Source organism: Acomys russatus, chromosome 13, assembly GCF_903995435.1.
Source record: "Acomys russatus chromosome 13, mAcoRus1.1, whole genome shotgun sequence".
Taxonomy (NCBI): domain Eukaryota; kingdom Metazoa; phylum Chordata; class Mammalia; order Rodentia; family Muridae; genus Acomys; species Acomys russatus.
In genome coordinates this window covers 46,804,264-46,832,228 of record NC_067149.1, presented here as the reverse complement: position 1 = coordinate 46,832,228, position 27,965 = coordinate 46,804,264, and the positions used below count along the sequence as shown (strand labels likewise).

At 49.2% G+C, this 27,965-nt stretch overlaps 1 protein-coding gene across 6 annotated transcripts in view; it reads left to right on the top strand.

Annotated features, from left to right (window-relative positions):
* The window catches only part of Erc1 (ELKS/RAB6-interacting/CAST family member 1), a 259,649-nt gene extending 256,060 nt beyond the window's left edge, over positions 1 to 3,589 (top strand). For all 6 annotated transcript variants that reach the window (XM_051155233.1, XM_051155234.1, XM_051155230.1 and 3 more), the window contains one exon: positions 3,364 to 3,589. In XM_051155233.1, the coding sequence (XP_051011190.1) occupies positions 3,364 to 3,501 (138 nt within the window). In that variant the 3' untranslated portion in view covers positions 3,502 to 3,589. The remainder of the gene's footprint in view (positions 1 to 3,363) is intronic.
* Positions 3,590 to 27,965: the final 24,376 nt, after the last annotated feature.

Sequence of the window (27,965 nt, the reverse complement as noted above, 5' to 3'; positions counted from 1 at the left end):
GAAAGGCCCCTACCACCTTGGACCGGGAAAAAGAGAGAAGGGGGACATGAGGGTGTGGTCCAGTGGCTACAGGAAGAAGGAATAAAGGTCACTGTGGGGTCGTTTGAGGCAGGGTGTTTTGTGTGACATCACCTTAGTAACAGTTTCCAGACTGGTAAACAGGACTACACCATCCTGGGCATTGTGCCCTTGCCTCTAGGCACCATATCCCATGTGTGGAATGTTCGAAGCAGTCAGACTTGCTGCTCTCATGTACTCCAGTCTGCATTTGGGAATCTTGGTTTGGTTTAACAGTATATTTCTCTACTGTAGATAATCCTCTCTATCCATTTTTCAATTGTCCCTCCTCCAGTGTATGATTATAGTCGAAAGCAGCTCTTCCTCAAAATCTTTTTTTAAGAGCCATACTCTGTCTCACATGTACAACACACACACGCACACACACACACACACACACACACACACACACACGCACGCACACACCTTGACCTCCAGTGATCCTCTAGCCCCAACATTCCAAGTAGCTGGAACCCCAGGCTTGTCCCACCACACCTGTTCTTGCACACAAGATCTTGCAGTATCCCATGATGGAAGAAGATTTTTTGAATGGACATTTTACATATGGAAGAAAGTAAGATGCTAACATATGAAACTTGCAGAAAGGTCTGGCTGATTCATAGAATCACACTTAGTTTTGCAGGTTAGCAAAACTGTCCTGTTCCAGGAGTGTTTCTGCTGTCTGTGCATACAAAGATTTCAACATGTACAAAAAAAATTATATCTATGGAAAAAGTCATGGGAACTTACATGCTAGCTACAAATTTTGATGAACTACAGAAACCAAACAAACAAACAAACAAAAAACTATTTTTCATTATAGTATCTGCATAAGGGACTTAGAAGGAGGAAGAGGAGAGGAGGAGTTCATTTATATTAAAACTAAAGGGACTGCATAAGACACATAAACTAGAGAATGTGTGTCAGCTCCCTCACTATAACGACTGTCTGATCCTGTCATCTCACAGAAAGAGGAGGTGCACTGAGCCCTGCTTCAAAGGTTGTACTCATCTGCAGTTTCCATATTGCTTTTGGGTCTGTAGCAAGGCAGCTCGTGCTCACTTTGTGGCTGGAGCACACAGAAAAAAGGTCAGCCCAAAGTCCTACAGTCCTACTCCTCCTAATGACCTAAGACCTTCTACTTCTTAAAGGTTCAGCCATCTCCCCAGTAGTGCTCCCGTCTGATACCAAGTCCTTAACACCTGGATTAAACCCTCTAAATCCATGAACTGGAATAAACAATTCCTCCTTAAAATTGTTTTTTTTTTTTTTTTCACAACAACAACAAAAAGCTGATACAAAGCCCAATGGGCACAATGTTATTAAGATAGCATTCTCCTATTGGTGTGTTTTTCTTTCTTCTTTAAAATATCCTTGTGGGTGCTGGGGACAGAACTCAGTGGTAGAGTGTTTTGCTCAGCTTGCACCAGACCCTAGAGTCCATCCCCAGAACCTCCAAATGCAAAATGTATTTTTCTCCTTAGTTCTTATGTTTCCACATCAGAATGAATTTTAGAGTCAGTTATCAAATAAAAAATAAAAAATAAAATAAAATAAAACGCTACTAGGATTTGATTTGGAAACACAATATACTCTTAGGTGAAAATAAATTAATTTAACTCCTGTCTTGTCTTTTAAAGATGCACTAAGGTTTAGCATGGTCAGGGTCTACAGTTAGCAAAAGAAGACCACCATGCTTTCCCTGACTGCTGCTCTTGAAAGCATCAAACTCATCCTTGGCTCAGAGTACAAGAGTCTAACAAGCAGTGGGGTTCTGAAGTTTTTGTTCTCTTGGCCATTTATTTAATCTGCTTTTTCTGGATCATCTTCTCCAGTGAATAGCAGTAATTACAACATTTAACTTTTTAAAAGCATTTTCAGTGTAGTAGGCATCACCTTGCCCTTGCTATATGCTTGTCATTAAATCCCCTAAAACTTCCATATGAAAACGTTACTGCTCCATCCTACAGAAGAGGAGAGAGATCAGGGTCATATCAGCTAACTGACACTGAGGCCCAGGCTGTGTTCTTACCTGTGTTCTAAACTATACTTGACACTCAGTTTTCACTTTCCCTCCTTCCTTCCTTCCTTCCTTCCTTCCTTCCTTCCTTCCTTCCTTCCTGCTTGGCCCTGCCTGGTACTTGAACCCATCTTACTGGCTCATCCCACAGCTAGTATTGTCACAAGTGGTTTCTGTTCTCACGGAACCCTACTTTAAGAAGGTTGATGTGTGTGTGTGTGTGCGTGTGTGTGCGTGTGTGTGCGCGCGCGCGCACGCGCACTTTCTCCCATGCACCTTCTATCCCTGGGTCCTCTCTCTCAGCACTTTATTTAATTCTGCCTTGTGCTTAGAAAAGTTTCTTTCTCTGTCTTGCCTTCTACCCATTCAACAGCTTTTTTAACCTTCTAGGACATCTTCTAAGAAGATGAAGGCAGTTTTGTCACTGTGCCATTTAAAACGACAGGGTTTCCTTATAGTATGTACCAGTTTGGGTGTGAACTCTATAGCTTCATGTTCAGTCTGACCCTCACCTCTCTTCAGCCCCACCCTCTTCTGCCCACACCCCATGGTAGGATCCAACATGCTGGATGTTTCTTTGATGTGCATCTAATCTCCCAGATGATTGCTCTTTGGCTCTTGAGGCCCAGACTGTAGCCACCTTTAATGATCCCTTCTCAGACTCCCCAGAGTGAAAAAGTTGTGTGTTTTCTCTCACGGTGTGTCCTCATGCCTCTCTCATGGCCTTTGTTGTACTGGGCTGTGACTTACTTGCTAACGTGTTTGTTTTCATGTTAGCCTACAAGGCAGTTCCGGGAAAAGGACCCTGTCCTGCTGTCTTTCAGACCTTGCACAATGTCGATACTCAGCAACTGTTAGTTAGAGCTTAGAGGACTGTCCAATGGGTACTGAAAATGGTCTCTCCTCAGCAGTAAACCATGATGTCTGTCAGAATAATCTCCTCAGCTAACTGTAGTCTGTGGGCTGCAGAAATACAGCCGTGTGTAGCAAAGGGAAATGTTTGGGCAGGAGTACCACACAGAGTTGAGCTCCATAGGCTGTGAGTCTGAGTCTGGGACCCTGGACACAGCCGTCATGTGAGGTCAGCACTACAAGTTAAACTGTGTGGCCTCAGACTCGGCGCTGACTTCTCTGGGCCTATTTCATGATGAGAGTCTGGAAACATGTAGGTTCTGATCACTCACTTTTACACAGAGATGTCAGCTCTGGTTGTCCTCCCTTCCCTGGTGAGTCCCCGCTCCTTACAAATAAGCTGAGCTCTATCTGAACTCTCCTCTCCCTTTCAGCTTCAGAGCGAGTTGGAGAAAGTTGAAGGGGACAATGCAGAGCTGCAGGAGTTCGCCAACACCATTCTCCAGCAGATAGCTGACCACTGCCCTGACATCCTCGAGCAAGTTGTCAACGCCCTGGAAGAGTCCTCCTGACGTGCTCCAAGGACGGTGACCAAGGAGCCGGAAAGGAGAACCTGAGGAAGTGGGTCTGAGCCGTCTCCATCTCAGACCCTGCCAACTGGACATGGGAATCCAGCCCCTGTGACTCTGTCCTCGTATTCTGCCTTCCGCTTTGAATGTTGTCTCTGCACCAATCTCCTTGGTCTCCATGAAGAACTGCCCTTGGCATCAGCAGCGGAGAGCCAGTAGGCTGGCACTCTGCCCTTCCAGGGACAGGGAACCAGGAGCCCATTCAGAGTGCTGTGCCGCGGAAGCATCAGCAGGAGTGCTTTCTCCTTGGAGGGTGCTGGAGGAGGGAAGAGGTGGCCAGGGACAGCAGCTACAGGCAGGCCTCCTGCAGCTCAGCTCAGCCCTGCTGTGACTCCAAGTCTGTCGCCTGTCTTTCCTGCACTGCTGTCAGGTGGTCACCCGGCTCACCCCGTACGGCCCTTTGGCCTTCCCATGCTTCACTATTAGGCCATGTGTCTGACTGAGGAGAAAGGCTCTAACATGGAGGGCCATGTTGTCGTTGCTTGCCGTTTTGCTCCTCAACAGAAGATGCCTGTAGGGCCAGGCTGCTTCCCACATCGCCCACAATGCTCTCTGCTCCCACCACCTTACCCCAAGCTGCTGTAGAACAGGGGTTGCTAGACTGTATGATCTGCCGCCCACCTTCTCACTTTTTTTTTTTTTTTTTTTTTTTTTTTTTGGTTTTTTTAGACAGGGTTTCTCTGTGCAGTCCTGAATGTCCTGGACTCGCTTTGTAGACCAGGCTGGCCTTGAACTCAGAGATCCACCTGCCTCTGCCTCCCAAGTTCTGGGATTAAAGGCATGCGCCACCACTCCCAGCCTCAGCTTTATTTAACGTACCTCCTCAGAACCACAGCCTCGTGCCCTGCCTACAAATGTCTTCTGGTGCAACTGAGTTTGTCTTACTCATGCACATTCCCTCCTCCATTCACTAAAAAGAAGAAGAAGAAACACTACGGAATGCCTCCTGTGTGCATCAGTGTGCACAGCACCCGCCCTGGGAAAGCCTCTGACAGGGAGAGGTGGAGATCATGTGAGATGTGCTCAGCTGAGTCGTGGCAGTGAAAGCATGCCTTCTCCCCTCCATCCTCCCAGGAACGTCCTTCCCAGACCAGCTTTCTTTGTTTTCCACTCTAGTAGCATTGTGGGCTTGGATGGCTCAGCCACCTCTTTGCCTGGAAAATCTCATTTGGCAGTTCAGAATCTTTGCTGTCAGTATTACCACCCTGAAACATGTTCTGTTTAGGGGATTGTATGCGTCCATTTGTGTCAGCTGACTGCTTAACACATCCTTGCACACCTCTCGGACTTGGCCAGTGCCATGCTAAAAGCAGATGCTGATCCAGTTGAGGGTCTGGGCGTTTTGCAGGTTTCCCCCAGGTGTACACCACAGCTGCCATGCAGAGCCAGGCACCAAGAAAGACACAGTGCAGCAGTGCAGTCCTTCATTCCTGAAGCAGACACCTCACACTGCCATCTTCTGATGAGGCTGCTGCGCACTCTCAGTTTTGCGTTTTCTCTGTGTTACACTCTCAAAAGAACATAACACTACTTATAAGCCCCTCACAGCCCTCAGCCTAGGACCACACACAGCCACTACTGTCACACTCACCTAAGCAGTCGTCCCTGGCTCCCCTTCTTCCCTGCCATAAAGTGTTCCCTTGTGTGGGATGCTGGGGACTGTTCCTCATAAGGGGTTGAGTGGACTCTGCCATGAAGCTCTCAATGAGATGCTTTTGGAGGACCCAGCCTGGCTACCAGGAATATGGAGGTTGGGCCAAAAATGATATCACTGCTGCTCAGTGCTCTCAGTCCTTTTTATTGTCCCATCCATAAGTCCTGTAGAGGGTCCCAGTATGTCAGCATAGGAAAGTTAGACTCCTGTTTATTCCCATAGTATAAGGAACCACCACCTAATAACAGTTTCACAGGCTATTGTGGGATCCAGAAAACAGAAGAGTCCAGGCCCACAGGAGCAGTCTAGCACTGGCACAGGCCAGCTGCTTTCCAACTGTGGCAGACCAGCACAGGCAGACCTCCTTACCTGTACCCATTTGGTGTATGTTAACAGAAGTACCATCACCACTCTTGCCAGCTGCACCACATATGACCCACTCTTGAGCTCTTCCTTCTCTTTATTTTAAAACTTTCCCTCAGGTCCCTCTAGAGAGGCTGCAAGAGCCCTCCAGGACACATGCTTGTTGGGAAGGCAAGTTTGTAGGACAGACCTTGTCTGATCTCTGCACCACAGCAGAGGGGTGTCCTCCGCTAGTGATCCAGCAACTCAAATAGTTCCGGAGACTAACGGGGCGGGGGGGGGGGGGAGGACCATAAACATGGCCTCTGTGTTAGACAAAGCTAACAGGGTATCTGGCATCTTGCATCATTCATTGAGCCAGTATTTACTAAACACAAAACTGCCATCGCACTAGGACATGGCATTCCATGACTGTCCCTGCAAGCTCACTGAAGCTTGGCTAGGATCATCCCCATCACTTCTGTTCCATTGTCAAGTTTCAAACCCTTTCACACCTAAAGACCCCAAGCTGACTGGAAGAATAGCGCTGGAATCCAAACTAGAACTCATGGCTACAGCAGCAGCAGCATATGCATCCCATTGTAGACCTCTGTCCCAGATCCTCAGTGAGTGAGTGGTGGCACACCTGAATGGGAGTAGTGAGGACTTAGAAACCACTTAAGATGGGGAAGTTGGAGTGGGCGTTAACCAACTCAGGTTGTTCCTGCCAGCCTTTGTTCTCACACCATCTTCAAAAGGCCTGGGTGTACTTGTAACTCAGCAGTGGGCCTTAGAAATTGTAGAAGAGCAGAGCTGACTGAGACCACCATGCAGGTGTGCAGTGTCTGGCCGTGACCCATCCATCTGTTTGGCCTCCTGGGAAGAATGTGTTGGCTCACTTTCTCCCTCAGGAGATGAAGTCAGCACAGATGGCTCTCACGTGCTACTGTCCTGCCCTCCACTGTTGACACTGGGATTGGTTTGGCCTCACACCCTCCTGTTTGAAGCACAGGCCCACTGGCTGGCCTCCCTCCAGGTCTTTGAAGAAGAGCCAAAGCAAGAATATGTCGCTGTGTAGAATGTGACACCCACAGGCCCAAGTCCCAGCAGACCCCACGTCAGCAGTGTCGGTAACTCTCAAGTCTGCTTAACCTCCTGCCTACAAAGTCCAGAGACATGAAAAGAAGCAAAAGGGTGAGGCTGCACCACAGGCCTGTTGGGCACCCGCTGTCACTGCCAGTCTTGGAGCTTTTGAGAGTTCAAAGACATTTCCTCCTGTGAACCAAAAGGATGTTTGGGGAAAAAAGAAAACAAGCTTTACCTGGGGACCCTTCTGAACAAAATGGCTGTCTGTACTCTTTTTAAACAGAAACTTTCCAAACTTTTTAGTGTCAAAATTGTAAGCAAGTGTCTCCTGAATCTTCCCACTGTGTTTGGCAAGTGTTGTGACCCTGTTGTAGGTATTTCTCCTCCTGCCTCTTGAGGAAGAAGTCATTTTAGGGGTTGACTTGGGAGAGCAGGTATCTGTCCCCGTCCCACCACCTCTTTTGTTTCTCAGCTTGTTGATATTGTCTGTGTGATTCAGAGAACGGGGCAGTTACATTGTGTCCATTGTTGAGAATATTAAAATATTAAAAAAAAAAAAGTAGTTATAGAACTGAAAAATTAAAGAGCTGTGTTTTAAAAAAATGCAAACCCATAAATATCATGTTAACAAAGGAATTCAAGCTATGGGCAGCCTCGCTCCTCTCCCTCCAGGTTGGTGAGGTGGTAGCCAGGCCAGCCCTTGGGAAACACTGACCACACTTGAGTTAGGTGACTGTGTGGAAACAAGACACCTGCTTAGTGGAGACATGAGAATCTGGGGCTCAGAGACTCTTCAGTTGTGTCAGGGTTTTCTCTAGGTCCTCAGGACCTCTGGGTAGAGGTTTCAAAGCTGGTGACCCCAGAACCACCCTCACCCTCACATTGGATCAAGCCTTGTGTGCCTAGTGCTGTGTGGTAACCTGGGCTTGGGCCTGGAGCCCCTGCTTGCCAGGCCACAAGACCTCTTCCTGCCCACTTGGTGCTATCTCATCATGACCATCCCAACAGTGCAGCCTGGTCTCCTGAAGCCCGTGGGCCAGGTGCCGTGGATGGCCCTCAGAGCTTAGCTCTTTATGGCTTCAAGTCATAGATTCTGCCCTTTGAAGCTTTTTAGACCCAAACTTCTTGGCTCCAGAGATACCAGAGTCAGGGAAGGAAGTGAGCCAGGCTGAGGCAAGGAGATCACCCCTGTGCCGCAGCGAGCACACCAGCCCAGCCCCTCTCCCCTGCCACACCAGTATTACATCCAACCTCTCATGCACCTAGTCCTACCAGAGGCACATGCCGTTGTTGGGCAGCTGCCCAGTGCAGACCAGAAACCTGCCATGCACCGCAGGCTGTCCTAGGATGGGGACTTGGGCGTTACTCTGCACCTCTACTTGAGAGGAGGCATGTTGCACTTTAGTGGGGAGCCCAGAACCTTGGGCACTGGCTTCCTGTAGCTTGAGTCCCTGTAGGTAGCAGTGGTGGCAGCCTGATGGTTTGTGTGAAGCGGCTGCAGCTGCTGTCTTCAGCTGTGCACGTGTGTGCAGTTACTAGAGTGGAATTGCCGGCCTGATGATGACATTACAAAGACGTTGTGTTCTGTTCAACTTTGCCTTGGTAATTACTGTAAACACTTTGTTCAATTTTTTTTCTTTTTTATTCACAAACTAAATCCATCAGGAAATTATAAACTTATTTAAAAACTGTGTGCTGCCGCCTTCTTTAGTCCATCCCAGCCTGGCCACGCCCCTATGACAAGACTGGTTATGATCTGGAAAAGCAAGAGGAGACCAGCAGTCACCAGGAGGCCATCTCCAGGGGCACTAGAAACTGCGCAGTACAGGAGATTGGCAGCAGACTTGGCCTACTAGCACCTTCTCTTGCACCTGCTGGGCTGGTCTCAACAGAAAGTACCCCTTAGATTCCCACTCCAACCCTGGTTATCTTTCAAAGTTCATTTCCAACTTCCTGTTTCCCTTTCACTGTATTCCAAAGCAGGTTGTTCACATCAGATCCGGCTATGTTAGGAAGCATCCATCACCAGGAGGTGTAGAATAGTTTACGCCAAAATGTGGCCAGAACTGGCATTCCCCCACTTCAGGGGTGTGTCCTGAGTGCCGCCACCTCACATGCAGGCCATGTCTGCAAATGCATTGTGAACACCAAGAGTCAATGAGTCAGGAGACTTCTGAAAACTTGTGCCCATAAGAAATGTTCTGGTGCGTTTATTTTAGGGTGTTCACATTCTGGTTAACTTTTTATCCATGTCTATCTTAGGAAGTAAGAAAATGATGCTGAGCTCGGCACAGTGGCTCATGCCTGTACCCCCAGTACTCAGAAGTCGGGTGGGAAGATGCAGAGTTGGAGAGAAGCCTGGACCACATAGTGAGACCTGTCTCACAAACTTGGTCTCTCTGCTCCCTCCCTCTGCCATGAAAATTATGGCACCTGGCTTGTTGCTCTGTAGGACTCGTGAAATGAGAGCTTCAAGCATTTTCAGGTCCTTTTCCTGGCAGAGCAGCTGATTAGACATACTGCCAGGTAAAGGGGTACCTGGCACTATTTACCAGCCTGAGGGATGAAGCTGCACCTGGTTGCATCATGGGAAAAAGCAGTGATGTGACTAGGAGAATGCTGTGCTGCACAGTGTAAAGCCACAAGCACAAGCAGACCACACTAGTCAGCAGTCTCCAGGGCTGGCTTTTTTCCTTTTTTTTTTTTTTTTCCAACTAATTTATTCACTCAGTTGTTGACCAGTACTTAGCAGCAGAGGAGTGGACGCAGATCACAAGCTTGCACAGGGTGCATATAAACCCACACAGTACAATCTTTTTTTTTTTTAATGGCTATAATACAAACAGACATGAGCATAATACATAATTATGTTCTCCTTTTTGGAAATTATTTTAAAGCACAGGGTTTTGGTTTTGTTTGTTTTTTGTTTTGTTTTGTTTTGTTTTTCATATCTGTGAGCTGCTTTTAAATGATCCAGCTGTGTGCTGGAGACGGGCAAGGAGCAAGACATAGCTACAAGAGATCAGCCAGGGAGTGGGTGGGTGCATGAAGCAGGGCATCAGTGTCTACCAGAAAGCCATGCTCCCACTTCAGAGGTCTGTGTGAGATTTCCCTGATCAACATCTTTACTGAGCTTTCCCAGTCAGCACACATGCGCCTCTTCCCCAGGACGGTACATCCCATAACCCCTTGTTGGAGACATCTCAGTACAAAGACTAGTGCAGTCAGCTTGTTCAACATCTGCCAGGCTCTGGTGATGGCTTATCCCATCCCATCTCCACAGCGGTCCCTTGGGAGAGGCCCCGTACCCATCTCACAGATGAGGCACAGATGGGACAAGGCTCTCAGGCCAGGCAGCAAAGGTGTGACATGGGTTCTCCTCACAGCTGTGGCTGCTCCAGGGCTAGGGGAGATTAGCCCCAGGGGCAGAGGCTGGGAAAACCCAGCAACAGCCGCACTAGACAGATTTCAAATCAGTTCTTCTTACAATGTGAGTTTGACCCCTAGAGGTGTCAGGTGATTGGGGCTGAGAAGATTGTGTAGGCAAAAACGAAGCAAAACACAGGTATCTGGGCTAGCCAGTGGCCTGTGTGGGCCTTAGAACCACTGCTTGGCCGAAGACCAAGGCCAAGACATGTTGGCTACAATCTGCCTTAGATGATGTGATGTATCTGTGTGGTTAAAATAAATAAACCACCTCTACTGGCCTTGAATGTATAGCTAGCTGGGGAGAACACCACCTCACAGCACCAGTCGTCCTGCGGGGCTGATAAAAACCTGACCAAGAGGAGGGGAGAGAGAGTGCCTGGCTTGGCAGCCTGGGAAAATCAGCACCTTGCTGGCTCTGAGGCAGGGGAGGCTCCTGGGGCTTGGAAGGGAGAAGCTGCTAAGAGCAGTACACAGCCTCTCTGCACTGAGCAGTGTCCGTCAGCACAGGCCCAGTGCCTGCCAGTTATTCACCACTATTTCTGATAAAGAAGCTAAAATGCAAGCTAAATAGCCCACAGCTACAAAGTCAACTAGTGACAGGCCTGGATCACTCACTCCCCTGTCAATGGATTTCCATGTTTCTCCGCCTCCTCACAGAACCCATGGTCGTAGCAAAGATTCGGGGCCAAGGAAGAGGATGGTGGCACAGACAGACCTGCCAGCCACAGGAGGATGGAGGCCTCAGGGCCATATGCTGGCTCTGGGTTCAGAGGAAATAGAAACAATGCATCTGGCCTGCTCACTAATGGGATTAGATATGAGTCACATGGTCTCGAGTTATGTTGGACTTTGAACACCATTGGTTTCCCGGGCATCAGGCAGTCAATCACTTAAGGTCCTAGCCATCTTCAGGCTAAACTTGACTGGGAAGGAATGATGTGGGCTGGTAGCACCTCATCAGTGTTCTTGGTACATAGCTCACCCCTTTACTGTCATCTTAAGAGGAGACAATTTCCCCCATAGGACACGATGGCTCATGGGGTACCATGATATGTTTGTGTGTGCCAAAAGTTCATGTGTTAGAAATGTAACTTCCAAACTTGTGTTGATGGCATTAGAGGTAAGAATTGGGGGGGATCATAATTAGGGTTCAGTGAGGTCATGATGGTGGCACCCCCATCATGGGGCAAGAGGCAGCTGGCATGCCACCCCATCACCAATGTTGTGTCTTCTGCTGTGTTAGCTTGTACATGGAGGGCCTTCCAGATGCAAGAGGATGTCAGCCCCACCTGCTCAGACTTCCAGCCAAACTGACCCTTATTCCTAATGCATTGCATGCTCAGATGGCCAGTTATAGCATCAGAAAGTGGACTAAGACACAGGTGGCTTGAAGCATCCAACAGCTGTAATGGACACCCACCACCATGAGCAGGCACACTCTGTTATGCCACACACACACACACACACACACACACACACACACACACACACACACACACCCAGGCTGTGTCTACAGTAGGACGCTGACATTCCCACAAAGCCATGCCTGCTGGAGTAGCTGTACCTACGTGAGGCAATCAGGGACAGAATGCTGGCCCTACTGAGCTGACAGACAGCACAAACTTTGACCATGAAGGCAGCTTAAGATGTAGGACAGGTTCCCAGATGAGCTTTGCTGATGACTAGGTGTGTGGCCTTAGCCTTTGCAATGTCACCTAAAGCTTTTGACCTCCAGCCTTGTACTTTTTTCCATTCGAGATAGTGGCCCCCACACACTTCATGTGTTTGTAACATGCAAACAAGAAGATGCAAGGTCTAGGTGGCTCAGAGGCTGAGCACTTGCCTCATGTGCACCACCTGTGGGATCCATTCCCATGATATCAGGGGGAAAGGATGCAGAAGAAAGTGTCAAGCCCGCCGGGTGGTGGTGGCGGCGGCGCACGCCTTTAATCCCAGCACTCAGGAGGCAGAGGCAGGCGGGTCGCTGTGAGTTTGAGGCCAGCCTGGTCTACAAAGCGAGTCTAGCACAGCCAAACCCTGTCTCGAAAAACACCCCCCCCCAAAAAAAAAGAAAGTGTCAAGCCCATGGCAATGAAAAGGTGTGCTTGGCGCCCAACAGTCAACTGTTACATTCAGTTCACTTTAGAGCCAAGGCTTGCTTTGGAAACCCATGAGCAATCCATGGAGATGCTGACAATGTACATTGCCTTTCAGGAAGGATGCTTCTTCAAAGGCCATCTCTCACCATCTGAAACACCCCAAATTAGAGAAATCAACCAAAGACGATGATGCTAGTGCCTAGAACAGCCAGTTTCCCAGAGAAGGGAAGGGCCCGCCACCACCTCCCCTCTTCTATATCCTGGCTCCCTGCTGGTGACTGTGGCCTGCCTTCCTGTGGTTCCCTGAGTGTGGGCCACAGTCCCTCCCCGAGCATTCCAACAATCATACTGTTTCTGCTTTAGGAAGGAAGAAGCCCAGATGTCAATGAGCATGCCTCAGCGTTGGGGCCCCAGTGCCTCCATTTGTGAGGATGAGCCCCTGTATAAGAACTTTGCCTGCCTTGGCTCTTCATTGCTGTGACATATGAGACACGGAGTCTGGAACCCAATTTTAGAATCTCTGGCCAGGCCATCACACCATGGAGTTTGGGTCACGGCATGCTGACATCTCTATTGTGGTCTTTCTAAGCTCCCTACACAGACATACCTGAGCCGAGGCTGCTTAGATGCTCGCCCTTAGATGACCTGAGATGCTCACCCTTCGGCCTCAGAGTAAGAGGCGTCTTGATCTCCACCTGTCCCCTCCCAAGACCTGTAGCTTACTTTCCTTCTCCTCCTGTCTCCTAATTGACCACAAGCCCCTGTAAGCAAGGACTGTCCGTTCTCCTGGGTCCTCCACAGTCCTATGCACAGACCGAGCTTACCAAACAATTTAAAAGGACTTGCTTATGTAGCAGCTTCCCACAGTTGGCCTAGTTTTAGCCCTAGCCTCCTGACGTCAGGTAGGAGATCCCATCTGCTCCCCCACCCCCATCTCCAGCCTGTGGAGCTCCCATTAGTGCTGCTGTGGTGATGAGCAACAGGTGGAGCCTGTCTGTCCTGAGAGGCAGCTGGGAAGGAGGCAGCTAGGCTCTAACCCTGGGGCTCAGGGTCCTCGGTGAGGCTCTGGCCATCTGGGGCCTCTTCTCCTCCCCTGCTCCAATTCCCTGGTCCTCCCAGACACCCCCAGGAATTCCCACAGAGGTTTCTAAGAAGCTGAACCTGCCTGGGGCCTGGAATCAACATCTTGGAATCCAGTGCAGGTAATGGTTCTTTGGAGGGTGTACATAGGCTCATTTGATGTCCTGGGAACTTGCTAGGGAGTGAGATACAACCAGTGTTCTCCTGAGCGTGTGTGTGTGTGTGTGTGCGCGCGCGCACGCGCGCACACAGCCTATTGTACAGCCTTGCCTTCACACACATGTGCACACAGCATACGTGTACAGCTGTGCCGACACATACACAGAGGCATCGGCCAAGTGAGGGGCTCCATGTTAAGAAGGAAATGGGTAAACAACATCAAGATTTTTGTTTCCCTCTGAGTCTTGCAAAGAAGGTGTTAAGAGCACAAGATTTAAATTATAAACTTTGTCAAAAGGCAAGCAGCCTAATGTGTGACTCTTGCCAACTTGGATTTGCTCCTTGGGGTAATACTACACTGAGCTAATGCAGAAGGAATCGTGGGAGGAAAAGGCAGGGTAGGAGCAAGCCGCAGTGTCAACCAAGGGCAGACCAGCTGGAGCCCAGAGGGCCTCCATGCCTCTTTCTAGTTTCCCTCCCACGGGTTCCTTGACTGATAGAGTTTTCTGTCAGGCCTAAAGGACTCACGGCAAGGTTGGGGAGACCTACTTCCGAGAGACCCAGAACAGATCCAGATCACCCAAGGAACAATTGCTTAAGGAACAGGAAAGACAGCCAGAGGACCTGCCAGCTGGACATGTCACCTCTCTGGACCCCCCCCCCCCCATTCTATCCATCTCTCAGTCCACTGCCAAAGACAAGCTGCCTCTCCCATGGGTGCAGGAACCCTGCTCGGCATGGCACAAGATGCCTGGACAGAGATGGAAATAAAGACATAAACCTATAGTGACTCTACAACTTGGGACACAGTGGGGGCAACCAGAAGAGCTATTATAGGGCCAAGAGTCATACTTCCCTCCAACCCAGTTCTGCCCCCATCGTCCTACCAGGCCCAGGTTTCACTTAGCCCGGCTTCTGGTCCTAGTATCTGCTTTCTGACGCTCAGAACTCACAAAGACGTCTCTGCCCCCACTAGGTTCCTGTGATTTTTGTGTCATTACATTTTGTGTGTGCTTCACCTTTCCCACCCTTGTCTGACCAGGCACCTCACTCACTCCTTTCCCTGTGCAAACGAAATAGGGGGAAATTCTGGTCCATGCTTTAAAAAAAAAAAAAAAAAAGTCATCTGGGAGGTGGTGATGCACACTTTTCATCCCAGGACTTAGGAGGCAAACGTAGGTGGATCTCTGAGTTCTAGACCAGCCTGGTCTACAGAGTGAGTTCCAGGACAGCCAGGGATAACACAGCAAAATCCTATTGGGGGGAGGGGTAGGTGCTTATTGGCTTTTGAGACAGGGTTTCTCGTTGGGAGTACGGGCTTGTTGATTAAGCCACCGCTGCCTCCCCAGTACTGGGATCCCCAGCACATACAATACTCAGTTTTTCTGTGGGTGCTGGGAATAGAACTAGGGTCCTCATGCTTGTACTTCAAGCACTTTACCCACAGTACTGTGTCCTCAGCCCCCGCCCCACTCATAGTATCTTCTCCAGTGAGCTAGCCCCTCCAGCCTTTGACTCCTCAAGACGGCATCAGGGAAGCTGGAGAGATGGCTCAGTGGTTAAGAGTGCTTGCAGCTCTTGCAGAGGACCAGAGTTCAATTCCCAGTTCAACTCAACACCAGGTGGCTCCCAATCGCTTGTAATTCCATTCAGGGCATTTAATGCCATCTTCTGGCCTCCGTGGCACCTGCGTGCATGTGCACCTATCTACACAGAGACACATACCCACATCAATAAATGTAAATATTTAGATTTTTTTTTAAGGTAGCAAGGGGACAAAGAGGAAGAGCTAGAGCCTCAGTTTCTGGCTCCATCAGGGGACTGACTGGCCCTTTCTGCTCGCACAGGAGCACTGTCATGCTGTGCTGTTAAAGCCATCAGCTCAGCTTGGGATGGCCACCAACTCCCAGCTCTCCTGGGAGTGGGTGCCACCGCCTGGAGCCTGAAGCCTTGAGTGGGTTTGGGTAGCCCTGAGGAGTCCTCTTGACACCTTTAAGAATCACTTCCTGCCAGGCATGGTGGCACATGCCTTTAATCCCAGCATTCAGGAGGCAGAGGCAGATGGATTGCTGTGAGTTCAAAGCCAGCCTGGTCTACAAAGCAAGTCTAAGACAACCAAAGCTACACAGAGAAACCCTGTCTCGGGGGGGGGGGGGGGGAATCACTTCCTACAGTTCCTCTTGCCATAGATAATCTATTGTATATATGTGTAATAATATAAATGTATATGTACAAAAATAAAATAATTTTTAAAAAGGCATCTTACAAAAAAAAAAAAAAACTTGAAATATCCTGAAAAGCAAATCTGTACAACATGTAATTAAAGAGAAGTTTGCTGATGTTTTAAATGCTAAAAAAAAAAAAAAAAAAAAAAATCACATCCCAAATCCACGTGTTTGTAGGTGAATACATACAGCGTGGGAGTTCTGTCTCTCCAGTCACAGCTTCTCTTAAGTTCATGGCTGTGAATCCCTTTTCCTCAGAGAGGCAGCTGGAAGTGAGTCACAGCTCACAGTGACGATGACCACTGGCCTGTGAAGGTGTCGAGCAGACGTGCCCAGGAGACAAAAGAGCTTGTACTCTGCCATCTTCCTGTCCCCACCCCAAACCCGCCGCCTGCTACGGGGCTCCTTGAGACAGTGCTGCATCTCATGCCTGAAGAACTCTTGTGCAGCAGCAACTGTCTCATTTTCTTTTTCTCTCATTTTTTTTCTTTGCTAAAAAATATATACCTCACAACAAAAACATTTCTTCCTCATGAACAGTGATCAGGGCCAGGAAACAAACGGAAACAGTGCTAGCTTGTAGGCCAGACTCTCCCCGCCGGCTTGTGGACCAGGGAGGACTGCAAGGTCAAATCTACTCCTAGAAGGGCTGCAGAGGAATTTCTCCTGGACATCTGGGACATAAGTCCCAGCTGTTTGCAGCTGGGCCGATTGGTGGAGGAGTTTCCTGAGCAAGTCTCACTATTTATGCTCTTTGGCATCTCTCACCGGCTTGTTTAAAGATATGTTTATTTCCAGGTTTGCATCTGTCATTGCTGACTGGAGGAAACTCTAGTTACTAAAATAAGTCTTGGCCTTGCAGCCCACACTATACCACCTCCCATACCTGACCACACAACCAGCCTGTCACACAGAACCTGCCTACCTGCATAGGGATGCCCCTGCACCCAGCCACCAGTGACACAGCCTTATGCTAGGCTCACCTTATGCGTTTTGTATCTTCTCACAGTGGCCCTCGTAAGGCTTTAAAAATGGTTGGCAGGGTGTTATTAATATGGCTACCTCTATAGGAATGAGAACACACAGTGACCTTGATTAGTCTGCGTGCCCCTCGGCTGTGAGGGTTAAGGGGAAGGACAGGACTGCCACTGGGGCTCATGGGGAGCCAGATACAAAGCCAGTCATTTGGAGGTTTCTAGGCATCAGAAACTGCACATACTGCACACTGCACACTGACAACAAATAAAGCACATTTCATGTCTGTTTGGTCATTGGCCTGTCAGCATACAAACACAGGTGGAGCATCCTAGGTGGTCCATGAAGATGTGCTACAGAAAAGAATGTGAGGCTCAGGGCAGCTATGCTACTTATGGGGGTCACCTGCCCTACGGTGTCAGATAGACTAAGCCTCCTATCCCAAGCCTGGGCACCTCCATTCCCGCCTGAGAGATCTTGCATCTTCTCTGCATGCAGCTTGTGGGCATCGGCAACCCTACTCCTATGTGTGCCTCCCAAAAGATCAAAGGCAAGTCTAGAGATTTCCTACCTACCCTCATTTGCAGTACCATCACTCCCAGATGGCCAGGAGATGGACTGTGACACACCTGCACAGTGGCACTTCCTTCATCGTAAAGGATGATTAAAACAAAATTTCTGTGCATACTATAGTGCTGATGAACCCTGAAGACATTGTATTTAGTGAAAAGGGGCAGACACAAAACGACAGACACCCTCTAACCCTCTTGTGTGGACTATGGGAGAGCAAACTCCCAGGCACTTCAGGGATGGAGAAGAGGCAAAGAGAAGTTGGGTTTAGAGTGCCCTGGCCCCACTGTCCTGGCACACTCTTGTCACCCCAGCACTTGAGAGGCTGAGACAGGAAGATCTCTAGGCAGTGGAGTGGTTTCCTAGGGGAGAGCTTTGAAAATGGTTCTACAGTGCTGTGGCTATGTTTAGCTCCATCACACTGCGTGATTATGAACAGACAAAATGTTAACTATTATGTATATGTTACTGGAATAAGACTCTTTAAAAGTTCATTTGGGCCAGGCATGGTGGCTGGCACAGGCCTTTAATCCAAGCACTCTGAAGGCAGAGGCAGGTGGATGGTTGTGAGTTCGAGGCCAGCCTGGTATACACAGCAAGTCTAGGACAGCCAAGGCTACACAGAGAAACCCGGTCTCAAAAAACAAACAAACAAACAAAAGTTAATTTGGAAAGCATGGTTCTGCACCAAGCCTGTCCGGACTGGCCTCTGCCCCCAGCCTGTGTCTCTCCTCTGCCCAGCCACGCCTCTGAGTCTCTGGACCATGCCCCTCCTTTTTCCTTCCTCCACAGCCTGTGGGCCCAGGCTACTTGGCCACCATTTCAGAACCCCTGTATCTCTGGCACACCCTGCCTCCCCACGGGAGCCACACAGACACGGGGTACTTGGTGTAGAAGAAAACCATGAGAGGTGGCTTGCTGGTGGGTGGGGAGAGCCACGTGCTCCATTTCCCTCATATTGGAAAAGTCTCCCTAAGCATCAGGCAGCCAGTTCTGGTTAAGAACAGGCCTGCATGGTACAAAGTTCCTCCTTCTAGGTTTGTGGATTCTAAGAGAAGGAAAGGCTCTCGGTGATAATCATGTCCCGTCTCTCCCTCTGAGACATGGGAGGCCGAGAAACATCAAGGAGTGTGCCTGTGGGTCGTGAGCAAAACTCCTGACCCAAAAAGTCTCAGACCCAAAGACTGGCAAAGCCTTCCTGGGCAAGGCTCCAGGGCATAACAGAGCCTTCCAGGGCGAGGCTCAGGGGCATGGCAGAGCCTTCCCTGTGAGGCATGGGGGCATGACAGAGCTTTCCTCTGCTCCTGTGCAAATGTTGGCAGGGTGAGCAGAAAGATCTCTGCTGTAGCTGTCTCCCCAGGATGCTTATGTCCCTAAGACTGCTCCCCTAGAAAGATGTCCTCCTCAGTCAGGTCCATTGTATACCTGTATACCATAAGCCCCGCCTCCTTGTTAAGCTGTGTGCAACAAACCAGCTTCCTGTTCAACTAGGTAACAGATGATGAGTTTCTGGGATGCCAAAGCTCCTCCGTCAGAGCACAGCCCATCCAGTCCCAGCTTTTCTGGCCATGTGTCTGTGAGTCTGTTCTTTCTGTGTTCCCTCATTACACCTAGCTAGACTTCTGGGACCCCCACACTGTGCGAGGACAGTGCATGTATGCAAGGCCACACACACTGACTGGAGCATCCAGGGAAGTTCAGGCTTAGAGCAGCCTGGGTATAGCCAACAGGGACAGCCAGCACTCTCTTCTGCTGTAGCCTCCCTGGCCATGTGAACAACTGAAGAGGTGGCCAGCTATGGGGAGGTGACAGGCAGATCTGGGTGCCATTCCCCAATAGACTCAGCTTCAGCAAGCAGACATCCATCTTAGCAGAAGTGACAGCAAAGGGACATCACCAGTTGCCCCAGCTCAAAGTGGAAATTTCCACGGGACCTGCTATGGGAGGCAGCCTTTCAGGTCTTCAGGAGCTGACGCCATCCAGTGTGGCTAGTAAGAGACTCCGTGCAGCTTTAGCGGCATCAGAGCTCAGACACAGACTCCGGGGGTTAGCGTGGGAGTCTTGTAGTCCCTACTCTGGGGTCATAACTTGTGCACTTCCATGAGTAATAAATGCTGGCGTGTGCTCAATGTCACTTCCCACCCCGAAATGGCCTCTGGGCAAGAACAAATAACCCGGAAATAACTTAAGACATGCCCTCTCAACCCAGCTGTTAGCCTATGACAGCATCTGCAAATAAAACTCAGAAATACTTACACTTTGAGGGCTGGGGGTATGGCTCAGCAGTAGAGCATTTGCCTAGTGCTGGAAGGTGCAGGTGGATGGCACTTGTGCATGGTAAACTTCTCCATGGAACTCTCATGGTGTCATCCAAAGAGTTGGCAATGGGTTGGAGGCTAGCATCCAGCTGGAGGGGCGAACACTGGCTTGCCATATTAATGGCTGACTTAAAATGAATTAGAAGCCAGGCTAGGGGCTACTGAGAGTGCAGGCAGAAGTAAGCTAAGGAATTGGCCATCTGGGTATTGATGTGAAACTGGTACACGCTTAATGTCAATGTAAGGCCAGCAGGCAGGCGTACAGAGCAACTACTGTGTGACACCGGGAGCCCTAAGTTTGTTTCATGATCCATCACATATTGTTTGAGGAGCTGCGGATGAATTCAGGGCCTCTGTGAGATCTACCACCAAGTGACGGCCTAACCGAGACCTAAGTTTCTGGGTATGAAACATGGGTAGCTAGCTCCTTGGGACTGGCTCTGCAGATAGTGACAATGCCCTGGGTCTGGAAGGATGGGTCCAGATTGGCTAAGAGCAGCAGAAACGATCCCAGTTACAGGGGCAGTGCCACGGAGGCAGCCTTGAGAGTCTGACCTTCACTAGCCAATCACTTATGATGCTGGCAGGTTAGGGATGGGTTAAGCTCAAGAGTTCTCCCATGAGGTCCATTCTGATCAGTGTGTATGCACGACAAAGTGAGGAGCTACTGTGCTGACAGTGGAAGCGAGACCCTCAAGGCTGCAATGCGAACCTCCCCTTTGAGCACAGGACCGTAAAGCTTACACATCTGATCCTAAAAGACACGCTGCCACAGGGTCCAGCTGCTCTCGCCTACCCTGCTAGCTCACTGACAAGACAGGGTGACTGAGACCCCACCCCCACCCCACCCAGTCCACAAGGAGAGTGTTATGTGGCTGTGAAACTGCAGCCTCAGATGTCCCAGGGTGCCTGCCCTTCGCCCTCCTCCTCCTCTGTCTCTGCAGAGCTGCAGGGGGCTTTGTGTAGCCTCTGTAGTTGAAAGGTTTGTACATTCACACCTGTGAGAATGAAATCCCCTAGACGCTCCACCCGGTGTCACGTGAGGCTGGATTTCTCCACACACTGTTTCTGGCAGCCATGCAAATCACTGCGTGTTTATAGTTCATTCTGTTTGATAAGTACCAGAGTGTGGTGGGGGCATACCACACCTGACTTCACCATTTCCTTAATGGAAGAAGCTGGACTTTATTTTTAGAGGGGAGGTAGGCACAGGAGGATTCAAGACAGGGTTTCTCTGTGTAACAGCCCTGGCTGTCCTGGAACTCACTCTGTAGACCGGGCTGGCCTCCAACCCACAGAGATCCTCCTGCCTCTGCCTCCGAAGTGCTGGGATTAAAGGCGTGCCCCACCACCACCTGGCTCTGAAGCTATACTCTTATTTTGGCCTATTGCAAATAGAATGACTATGGATTTTTCATTTTAAGTTTGCATGTGAGTATACATTTTCATTTTTTTGGATAAATGCCCAACTGTATAATTAAGTGATCATATGATAAATATGTTTAGTCCTTTGTGTTTTTTTGTTTTGTTTTGTTTTTAAGAAACTGCTTGAGGTTGGGGGTGTGGCTCAGAGACAGGGTACTTTCCTAGCATGTGTAAAACCGTAAACTCAATCCCCAGTACTGCAAAAAATAATTCACATAAACTTCCTAGGCTTGTATCCAATGTGGCTGAATCATCTTACATTCTGACATGTGAAAGAAACCCAGCTTCCCCACACCCTTGTGGGAATAGGTTCCATCGCTCTTTAATTGGTGTTGTTCTTCTGGGTGCCCTGTTCTTTAATATCTGTGTTCTTCTGGATGCCCTGTTCCGTGGGACCTCTAGGCTGGACTGGTTCAGCGGTGTCTCTCTCTCTCTCTCTTTGAGTGCTTCCATGTTGCCATTTGCCACTCATACATCGTCTCTAGTAAAATGTCTTTTCATGGTTTTTTCTCAATTTATAATTGGATTTTTAAAAATGTGTGTGTGTGTGTGTGTGTGTGTGTATACATAAATGGGGTGGGAGTGCATGCACATGTGTGTGTGTGTGAGGAACAGAGAGGTCAATGGCTCTCCACTTTTTCTTTCTTTCTTTTAGTTTTTTGAGACAGGGTTTCTCTGTGTAACAGCCCTGGCTGTCCTGGACTCACTCTGTAGACCAGGCTGGCCTCCAACTCAGAGACCTACCTGCCTCTGCCTCTCAGAGTGCTGCTGGGATTAACGATGTGTGCACCGCTGTTTCCACTTCTTAAAAGGTTTACTTATTTTTATTTTCTGTGTTTGGGTGTTTTGTCTGTATGTCCGTCTGTGCACCATGTGTGTGACTGGTGCTGGCGAAGGCCGGAAGAGAGTGCTGGATGCCGGAAGAGGGTGCTGGATGCCGGAAGAGGGTACTGGATGCCCTGGAACTGGAGCTACAGAGAATGGTGAGTCATCATGTGCACCTTGTGTGTGACTGGTGCTCGCGGAGGCCGGAAGAGGGTGCTGGAGGCCGGAAGAGGGTGCTAGATGCCCTGGAACTGAGCTATAGAGAATGGCGAGTCATAGTTCCACTGTTTGTTTGGTTTTTGTTTTGAGACAAAATCTGGAACTCACCAATTCCACAAGGCTAACTGGCTAGTGGGCCCCAGTGATCCTCCTCTTCTGACTGTTTTTCCAGAGCTAGGATTATTACCCATATGGCCTATCGTGCCTCGATTTCCTATGTGTTTGCTCAGGATCTGAATTCAGACCCTCATGCTATGTGGCAAGCACTTTATTAGTTAGCTGCCCTCACCCCTGTCTCCTAGTTAGACTCCTTTTTAATGATGACTTTTAAACTGTCTTTGCATAGTTCAGATATAATAGCAACCTCGCCGTTTTAACTAATCTAAGTGTGTAACTGAGTGGCCTCGGGCAGAATCGCTCCGCGGTGCATCGGCTCATCTTCAGAACTTTGCAGTCATCCCCATCTGAGGCTTAGGAACCCCCCTCCCAGCCCTTAGCAGTCATCATCTCTCTTCCCGTCCCCTATGGAAGTCACATAGATGGGATCACGGCCTGGCATTCTCAGGAGCTCCCTTCTGCACGCATCTCTGTTTTTCCTATGGCTGAGTCACCTACCAGTGTGTGGCTATGCCACAGTGTGTTAATCTCTAGTCAGTTGGTGGACCAGGGTCCTCCATGTTGGCTGTGATGAAGGTCACTGCTGTGAACACGAGTGTGCAAACGCCTTCTCTTAGTTACTTTTCAGTTTCTGTGAGAAGACACCATGAGCGAGAAACTTAGAGAAGAAAGTGTTTTTTGGGGCTCACAGTTTCAGTGCGTTAGAGTCCATAACCATAATGGAGCATGGCAGCAGGCAGGCAGGCATAGTGACAGAGCAGTAGCTGAGCTAACATCTTATCTACAGGCAGAAGGCAGAGAGAGAGACAGAGACAGAGACAGAGACAGAAAGATAGAAAGAGAGACAAAGAGAGGAGACAGACACACACACACACAGAGAGAGAGAAGAGACAGAGAGAGACAGAGAGACACAGAGACAGAAAGACAGAGAGACAGAGAGGAAACGGAAAAGGAAAGGAGAGAGAGAGAGAGAGAGAGAGAGAGAGAGAGAGAGAGAGAGAGAGAGAGAGAGAGCGCACCTGGAATCCACTTTTGAAACTTCAACCTCCACCCCCATTGGCATACCCCCTCCAACAGGGCCACATCTCCTAATTCTTCCCAAACAGTTCTACCATCTGGGGACCAAACACTCAACTGTCTGAGCCTGTGGAGGCCATTCCTATTCAAACCACCACAGACCTCTTGTTGTCCCTGCTTTGATCTTTTACCCATCTAAAAGTGGGCCATCCTCACTGTTGTCTCATGTGACCTCCAACACTTGCCTCTTCCCTTTCTGGACAGACTCCTGGGGGCATCAACAAGTGGGTCCAGCGGCCCACTAAGGGGAGCTCCCTGCTCTGGGATTTGTTAGGGGTCTTTGGCATTTGGATTTGTTAAGGAGGTGGAAAAGGGAGCATGAGACTAACGAAGAGCTCGCTCGGCACCCCCTCTTCTCCCACGACCTGCTACAGTCTCAGCTCTCAGAGGCCGGCCCTGTCACAGCCTCAGGAGCGTTGTCCCTGGGGTTCCAAGAACACATGGAAAGGACATCACCGCCAAGGCGAGCCTGGGAGTAAGCAGGGAAGAGGAGGAGACCCCTTCTCGCCATCCTTGCTGTGGGAAACAAGTTTCCCAAGTGCTGCGAACTTGGACACAGTGCATCCGAGGAGCACACAGTCTCACACAATTCTCCAGTTTCCCAGCCAGTTCTTCCTATCACACACGTGAAAGCCAGAGAATTTCTTACCCCTGCAGGTCACTTCCAGAAAGGGAGAGTGGAGAAAGGCCTCCAGTCTTGGCAAGTCGGGAGGAGGTTTTTCCTAAGGAAGGCAGCCTGGACTCTATGCGCTGATCTCTAAGTGATTAGCCAGCAGGAGGTGAGGTGACTAGCCTCCGACCTCTGGTCTTCACCTATAAAATGGGGTCATCATGGCACAATGAGGCCCTGAGGTGTCCTGATTCTCCTGCAGGTCCCAGGGCAGGGGAAGGGGGGGGCGGGGGCACTGCCACTCCACATCCTTTCTTCTTGTTAACATACGGACACACCAAGCAACATCCCTGCCTCCCAGTACTTGGGAGGCTGAGGCAGGGGGATGCTTTGAGTACTGAGTACTACAGGAAGACTTTGTGGCAGCCTTCCAAGGATCATATATATATCCAGAAAATCCTACCCAAAGCACTCAGGTAGCGCAGGTGGATCTCTGTGAGTTTGAGACCAGCCTGATCTACAAAGCAAGTTTCAGGCCAAGGGCTACACACAGAGCAACCCTGTCTCAAAGCAGCAAAAACAAAACAAATAAACAAACAAACAAACAACAACAAAAACAAAAAACAAAACCTAACTCCAGTAGCCACCCAAGAAGGAAATAGAAAGGAGCTAAGATATCAGCAGGCTGTGAAGAGAGCAAAGAGGGCCTCAGAGGGGGAATTTAGACTCCGGGCGTAAAGAGAACTTGAGGGTATTGCTCAGGGTGAATTACCAGCTAGCCGCCCAACTAGTTTCCGCTTGCCTACGCTCCTCTCTGCTGCCCTCCTCTCTGCTGCCCTCCTCTCTGCTGCCCTCCTCTCTGCTGCCCTCCTCTCTGCACATCTAAGCCTACAAAACCCAGTACTAGTTGTTGCTCACAGTTCTTGAATCAAAGGCACTGGGCATATAAATTAAAAAGAAAAAGAGCTAGATGTAATGGCACACACCTTTAATCCCAGCATTTGGGAGGCAGAGACAGAAGGACCTCTGAATTTGGGGCCAGTCTGGTCTACACAGGGAGTTCTAGCTTAGCCAAGGCTACACAAAAAGACCCTACTTCAATGTCCCCCACCCCAAATCGTTACGTGTTTTTTTTTCCACCTAGACAAATGTTCCAGATAGGAATTGTATTGCAAAGCCCTCCAGCTCACAGAGCCCAAAGGAGTCCTTTGATGATGATTACATGTCCAGAGACAAACTGGTACTTTCCATGAGATGTTTGCATCACCAGTGGCTTTCCCTTACTCTCTTTGTTCCACAGTATTCGAGAAAAATTAATGAGGGCAGAACCCCAGGACAGCTTTGGGGCTGCGTCTTGACTGCCCGCCCCTCTGTGAGACAGGGGGAGGATCATAGCACTGATCTGCTCACTGCTTGTACCCATGAGGCCTCTCTGCTCTCTCAGGAGCACTAGACCCATGGGATCCAGGCCCTGTGTCCTGGTCTGAGAATCAGGACACGTGGGAACTCAAAAGTTACAGATGCCAGCGGCCAGAGGGCCAAAGTACAGCCTGGGAAACTTATTTAAATTTTCTTCCTATTAAGCCAGTAATTCAACCTGCCATTGTCCCCCCAAACTGTGAACCCATGACCTTGAGGTGCCCTTTGTCCCCTGATGGGCAGCGGGGGTGGGGGGTGTCTTTAACACAGGCGCAGAGCAGCCACTCAGCTGGAGGCTACCTCGCACTGCTGGTTGCCATCTGCTCTTCCTGCCAGCCTCTGCCAAGGTGGTCTGCCCTGTGGTTAAGAACAGCTCTGCAAGCCTCTGCCTCTTTCTCTTGGGGAGCGCAGCTGCTCTTAGCTCTACCTTGTGCTTTTCTACTGCCCACAGCCTCCTCACTGCGGAGGGCACATGACCTTCCTGCGGTCTTCTGACTCCCCCCTCCCCTTCTTAAATGGGTGGACATTATCTGCACATACGCTCTCCCTGACCCTTGGCAGCCTGGCTTTTGGTTTATCAGCCAATATCTCTGTAACCCCATTCCTGTTTCTCTTGTTGTCAGGGCTTGGATGCCCCTGCTGATACTTGAAACCGAATGCACAAGTCTCAAAGTTATGGTTTTCAACTCAGGCCTCTGTCTGTCTGTCTCTCTCTCCATTGTCTTTGACTCGATTATATTTGATTAAATAAATATTAAAAAGGGGGTTATTAGGTTGACTTGCCCGTTGTGGGGTGTGTAGTCCAACCGTGGCTGCCTTCACACTGAAGAGCTGAGAACCCACAGCCGCTATTCCCTGGGTCCATCCAGATGCTGTAGCAATCCCAGTCTGGTGCATTTAAGGCCTGAAAGACTCCTGGAGAGCCACGGGTCTTTGGTGTATGTTTTAAGACTGTACCAGCAAGGGAATGTACTGCTACAGCCACAGCAACAGAGTAGATGAACTCACCAGCAAAATGTGAAAGCAATGAGGCAAAAAACAAAGCTTTCCCCTTGAGCCTCCTTTTGTCTGGCTGTCAACAGAAGATGTCACACATTTAGAGTGGCTAGTCCCTTTTCAAACAGCCTGATCAAGAAACTCTCTCACGAGTGTGCCCAGTGGCTTATCTTGACTCCAGTTCCATTCAAGTTGACATCCACGATCAACCAATTTGGCCACGCACTCGAGAGGCAGGCTTTGGAGAGCCAGGAGTTCCACAGCCTCCTCAGGCACATAGTGAGTTTGAGACCAGCCGACGCTCGACGAGACAAATTCAGTCCTCAGTCCACCCAAAGGCAGGGGTTGATGGGTAGAGGTGGGTAGATGGCATCTCCTGCCAGGGGCCTTTCCTGTTGATACCTTATCTTTGGCCAGCGCTGGGGCAGATGGTTTGCAGGGTCATGGTCACTCACTCCTCACCTTCTCTCCATAGGCCCTTGTCAAATGAGGAAGGGATGAATCTGTCCCCAGTCCATCAGCTGCTGTGCCCAGTTTTGCCACTTTTTAATGACACTTTCAACTGTTTCATTCTAGGTAGGTGTGACGCACTAATTCATTCAAGGAGTGACTCTCCTGGGAGAAGGGAGATGGAGAGGAGATCCCAGGCATTCTGGGCTGATGAGGTGACTCAATAATGGTGCCACCAAGCCTGATGGCCTGAGTTAGTCCCCAGAGCCCACTTAGAAGGGGGTGGACCATTTTCCACAAATTGCCCTCTGGTCTCCATATTTATATGGTGGCACATGCACACACCACACCACACACGCACACACACAACACACACACAGACACACACACACACACAAAATCAACAACAAAAGGCAATGTTAGACTCAGTAAACAGAAAATCAGGTCACATCTACTAACAGTGGAACTATCTAAATGCGCTGAGCACAGGGTACTTGCTTCTCACAAGCACTGGCTGACTTAAGTCTCCTGTTCCACAGGACAGGTGTCTGACCACAACTATCTTTCAGATGAGGAAACCAAGGCATAATGAGTGACTTACCCACAGCCATCTATGCGAGAAGGTAAAGTCCTATACAAGCTGCCTCCAGCTGACCAACTCACTACCACATAAGTCATCCCTGAGAGGACCACCCTCTATTGGAGAGAGGTGATCAGAAAACCCTTGAGAAAAAAAAAAAAAAAAAAAACCTTGAGCAAAATGAACAAGACATTAGCTTTGGATGGCTCTCAAAACACATGTGGAAATGGAAAAGCAGTTTGCCTTGAGTGAGCTCACTGTCTATGCCATGTGCTCAAACTCACCACTAACTTAGCCTCCTCTGCTTTCATCAGAAAGGCCTTCATGCCTCTAGCATCAGTGAATTGTTCCCATCCCAGACACAGAGAGATAAGAATACATACTAGAGAAAATTTCTTATATAGTGTAGTGATTTGAATATGAAATATTCCCTGTGCTCTTGTTGACTACAGAACCCCTATGAATTACTATTAGATGCCATTCTTCATATGACACGAGTGAAGATTTACAGAGGTCTTTTTTTCCTGCTCATATAAAAAGCAGGAATCCAGCTTTAATTGTTCTGTGCATCACACACACCTCATATACTTATAATTTTAGGGCTGTATAATGCTTGAGAGAAATTATATGCTTTCAGAACAAAAGAACCAGACACTGACATTAGATCAGACCTGACAGGATGCATTCCTTGCAGCATACTGGACATTGACATCCTGTTTGGAGAAAGGGGTTGAAAAGAAAGAAGGGAGAAT